The following is a 4946-nucleotide window of genomic DNA, read 5'->3' as shown; positions in this document are numbered from 1 at the left end:
TTAAGCCTCTGTCTCAAACATCTTCTTCCTGCCGTCCATCCCTGCTTTGTCTTCGATGTTCTTCCTCCAGTTGCCTGTTTGCTTCTCCTGAGAAGGACATGGGTAAATACAAACAGCTTATTCAGATTCACCAGCAATTCATTCTTAAACCTGTATGATATTGCAACGTCCTAAATGCTCACCTCCTCTTTCACCTCCTTTTTGACCTGCTTCAGGTTGGCCCTCAGGTCCATGGACACTTTGTGTTTTGAGCCCAGCAGAGCAGCCAACATGGCGTCGGCAGACATGCGCACCTTCTTCAGTGCCGGCTTCTTAAACTTGCCTTTAAGATCCTGAACCATTAGCTTGAGGTCATCGATCTGAGAGAAGAGACGGTCACTGACATCGTGTGTAGAAATATATCTACAGTCTGGGTTATCTTAAGGATGCAGATAAACGTGTGTACACTCTTAGAAATAAGGGCTCCAAAAGTGTCCTTCTACAAGGGCTGAGGTTCTACCTGGAACCATTTGGTTCTAAAAAAAAACCTTTCCCGAAGAAAGGGTTTTTCAAGGGTTCTGAATTTTTGAAATTCAGGAAATGATCCATTTGCCCTGATGCACTTTGACAGTGAACTGACTTTAGTCTCAAAAACAAAAAGTATCTCGGAATGACTTGAAATTTACCATCATAAAAGTCTGCATTGCCCTGAACAATGACCCGTTGAAAATATTTGCAAACCTCTTAAGGAATCATTTTAATTAATTTTTGAAATTCAGGAAATGATCCATTTGCCCTGATGCACTTTGACAGTGAGCTGACTTTAGTCTCAAAAACAAAAAAGTATCTCAGAATGATTTGAAATTTACCATCATAATATTCGGCATATTTTCCTAATACTGTTAATATATGTAATATGTTCGTAATACTGTTTTTAACATGCAATTTGTTCAGCATGTGAAGTTTTTAGATGTCATCATTACATTCAAATAAAAGTAAAGTGCAAATAGAAGCTGCTTTTTCTCTTACATTTTAATCACATGATTGAAAAATCAGTAGGTTAATTTTATTATTATATTTATTTGCCTTCCGTGCTTGTGACCGGGTTCAAACAGAGATTTTGTGAAACCTAAAGTCAATGACATGTAACATGTTTAACAAAAGTGCCTTTAACTGTGTGCAATCATATTTTTTAATATAGATTATTGAAATGTACAATAATACAAGCTAAATAGTCATTTAATTGTAAAATACAGTGAAAGTAATTTTAAATGTCAGTTGACACTGTATTTTTCATTTACAGGGCAAAACTGTACATTTCAGTGACAGTAAAAAGATGTTAATTTTACAGTAACATAATGGCAACCCCAGTTCTTTACTGTTTTTTTTACAGGAACATTTCTAACAGTGTGTGTAAACACAAAAAAACTGTTGCCAACAGACTTGGAAAGGCGCACCTCTTTGTTGGATTTTGTCACTTTAATCTCCACGTCATATCGCTCCTCATCCACCAAATCAATCTGCTTGTGAAGCCCCCGGCACAGATCCTGGTGTTGTAATAATCACAGGAGGAAGGATGTTTAATTCTGAGGTTGAAGGTCATGTTTGTGAATACAGCATGTACTGTAGGTGTTTCCTGTCTCCAGTGTTTTACCTGCAGCTCCTGCACACTGCCAGGGACAGAGAGGGTGGAGCAGTTCTCCCCCATATACATCATCTTCTCCTTCTGGGCCTCCCTTGCTTCTTCCTCCAGCGTCGTCTGAGCTATCTGCAGCAGCAAGCTCTGAGAAGAAGGAGTTCACAACACCATCCATCACTACCACTGCAACCACAAGGCTGGAGATGAAAACTAACGGCTCAAAAAAAGACCACAAAATGTGTCTCACAGACTAATTATTGTCATTTTTTTGTGTATTGAGTATTGACAATACAGAAATGAAGAGGCGTAAAAGTCAAAATCTGATTATTGCCATGTTCAAATGAGCCCAGTGGCTCAGCGGGAGAAACAGGAACTCGCATATAAAGTCCTCTGTTGTTGCTTTTAAAGCCCTTTGCTGTGTGTCTTCCCCCACATTAAGCTTCAGCGCTTTAAATAATGCCAAAAATACATGTAAAAGAGAAGGAAATATGAATATGTGGCATCACTTTATATGAAGGAACACATATACACATATTAACATGCATATAAGTAGCATACTAGCCCTTTATTAGTAAATATTAAGCACGTATTAACACCTTATTTAGGAAAAATCTTAATTGATGTTGTAATAGAGGTAGAATAAGGTTATGTAGAATAAGGTGTTAACATGTGCCTAATAATTACTAATAAAGGGCTAGTAAGCTGCTTATATATGTTAGTAAGCACCTAGTTAATGGTGAATGTATGTTCCTTGATATAAAGTGTTACCTTAATATAAAGTTTGTACTGGCAAAATGTATGAGCTGCTTCTGGCCCTGATTATTATTCTCATATTTTTCTCTTAAAAGCGTGTTCATTTGTTCATTTTTACACTTTTGCAACATTCTGGCTTACCTTGAGGTGATTCCTCCTGCTGGTTGACATCTTTGTCCTTAAAATATAAATAAACAAGCAAACAAGAAGGGGAAAAAATAAAATCATATAATTTTCTTCATTTTTTCAAAAATAATCATCTCACTGACTTACTCTGCCATCCTGATCGGACAAAAGAAACGAGAAAAATGGACCCACCACAGCTTTTAGGACTCTTTATAGATGTGTGTTCAGTGTGTGTGTGTGTGTGTTTGTGTGATGGACCAGCACCAGTTGGCCGAGAGCAGCAGCTGAGCCTGAAACAAATGCTTTGAGAATTTTATTCTTGACTCTTTCAGACAATGTGGGACAAAGACAAGGACTCAATGTGTGTGTGTGTGTTTGTTTTTTTATTACCAACAAATCCCTCCAAAAGCCCTAAAGCAACACAGTCGATCCAACTAACAAATACTGAGTTTGTATCCAGAGCTTTGATCAATAAATAATCTATTGATGCTTTGAAGATTAGCTCTGATCTTTTTTTACCAGGTTGTGGATCATTCAGAACTGTCTGTCTCTTGAATTTAAATACTTCAGGGAGAAAGCCAGGTAATCCTCGGCAAACTCCTTATTAACTTTGCAAACTGCAGATTGAATATAAACATTGAGTCTCTCTGCTAATCACCAAAATAAAGCTAATAGAAAACAAATATACAGTAAACCTGATGGCAAAATCTGCTTTGCTGAGCTAAGAAGAACTGAAAAATCTAATTGATTTGGCTAACAGGAAGTCAAATCCTGGTGGTTTTGTAGTATTTTGTATGTTATGTTAATGCCACTGTAAATGTTAGTGATGTTTAACTGCAATGGGGTCTGACAAGTGTTAACAATAAAACAAATAGTTCAAGGCTAAACACTGAGGTTAATTAAAACTCAGTTTCCTACGCTGTGCTCCATCTGAGTCTGCTCAGCTGACTGTTTCATTCCTGCTATATTATTAAGTAGTGTGTGTGTGTTTTATTTATTTATTTAAAAATATAAATGTCTGCCATCACCCAGAACAAAACATGAAGTTGTGAAAGCAACGTGACTTTTGACTTTTGTTCTTTTAACTATAAACAAAAATAGTCGAACTGTCCAGGCTGTAGGGTTATATACCAGGAGACTGGGAAAAGTCATGTTAGTATTAAATAAAAGTAAGTATTTAATAAAAAACACCTCACAATACAAGAAAAGACTTTTGTAACTAACTTCAGTCAATCCCAAAAAGCCTCCTGTCAGCAGCTGTCAGGTCTGAGAGGATTTATTGCTCCACATGGTTTTCATCATATTCAGCTGCTCAAAGACCCAGTGAGGTGATGCGGCATGTACCTTTAAGTACAGTTTTCTTCTTTAAAAGAAAATTAAATGATTATTATTTCAGTATTGTGGCTATTATTTACACAACATTTACAACATTCAACTCTGGAATGTTTGTGGATGGACCACAGATCCTTCATCTCTTTTTTACTTTTAGATATATTATTTTCTTTTTCAAATGTGCAGGAATTAGTGACATTTAATGGTATAATGAATTCCTCTGCTCACCCCTCCATTTCCCAAGCACATGAGGGGAACTACGGTGGCCTCCATTTACCAGAAAGAATGTCATACTTCTTCTTCTCTGGCTGCTTTGTCCATTCAGGTTCCTGTAGAACAGGGACCAGCAAGTAAATGTGGTCAGTGGGTAAATTAGGGCCACTTATGGCCACACAAACAAAAAAAGATTTGCTTTGCCTTAAGATAACAATAATGTAGTCTTAAAGGTACGTACGTACTTGCACTGTTAATATTTATTGTGCTTCATTACAATTTTAATAATTATTGCTTCTTCTAATGAGCCTAATGTGTAATTAGTTATTTTACTGACATTTACTCCCCAAACATGGCAAACAGTAATGTTTTTATTCTTCAAATCACATTTAGTTTAAGTTAACTGTCAATTCCAGCAACAGAATCTATTTTAATCAGTTCATATATTTTCAGAACAAAAGCTCTGAAAGCATTATGAAATTATTAGTTTTATTTTGTGAAGCTAAGCAAATATTTTAATAGTTTGAATTTTAAATATGTAATAATCAGATTTGTTTAAAAAAAAAAAAAAAAAAAAAGATACTGATGCATGTGGGCCAACATTTGCTGACCCCTGCTGTAGAAACATGAAACATATGGTGGCCTTCAATGAGCAAGGCCCTTGCTTTAAGTACACATTGTGACACAAATTACCTTTTAAATAGTTGGGACCAGTTATATTTCAGTTGCAGGTCTGGTGTGCAACCAAAGCGAGTAAAACTACACTGCGTAGTCTAAAATGCTTTAATTTTATCTTCATAAAATGACCGGAAGTCGAATTTGTTTTTCCCTTTCAAGAAGGCTTTTATTTTGCTGACCGGATGTCCGGTAGCTTGATTAATGCCAGTTTGACAGTAGTGTGAAG

The 4946-nt window shown here is 36.3% G+C and overlaps 1 protein-coding gene across 1 annotated transcript; it reads right to left on the bottom strand.

The window, feature by feature from the left end:
• On the bottom strand, window positions 1-2542 carry LOC310936746 (troponin I, fast skeletal muscle-like; the record flags this gene model as incomplete). Its single annotated transcript, XM_083900880.1, has 5 exons — window positions 1-87; window positions 183-359; window positions 1437-1526; window positions 1634-1762; window positions 2513-2542. The coding sequence occupies 5 exons, from the start codon at window positions 2540-2542 to the stop codon at window positions 1-3; spliced, it is 513 nt and encodes a 170-aa protein (XP_083757006.1).
• Window positions 2543-4946: the final 2404 nt, after the last annotated feature.

Source organism: Microchirus variegatus (assembly GCF_963457635.1).
Source record: "Microchirus variegatus genome assembly, chromosome: 14".
Lineage (NCBI taxonomy): Eukaryota > Metazoa > Chordata > Actinopteri > Pleuronectiformes > Soleidae > Microchirus > Microchirus variegatus.
This window is presented reverse-complemented; position numbering and strand designations above follow the sequence as displayed.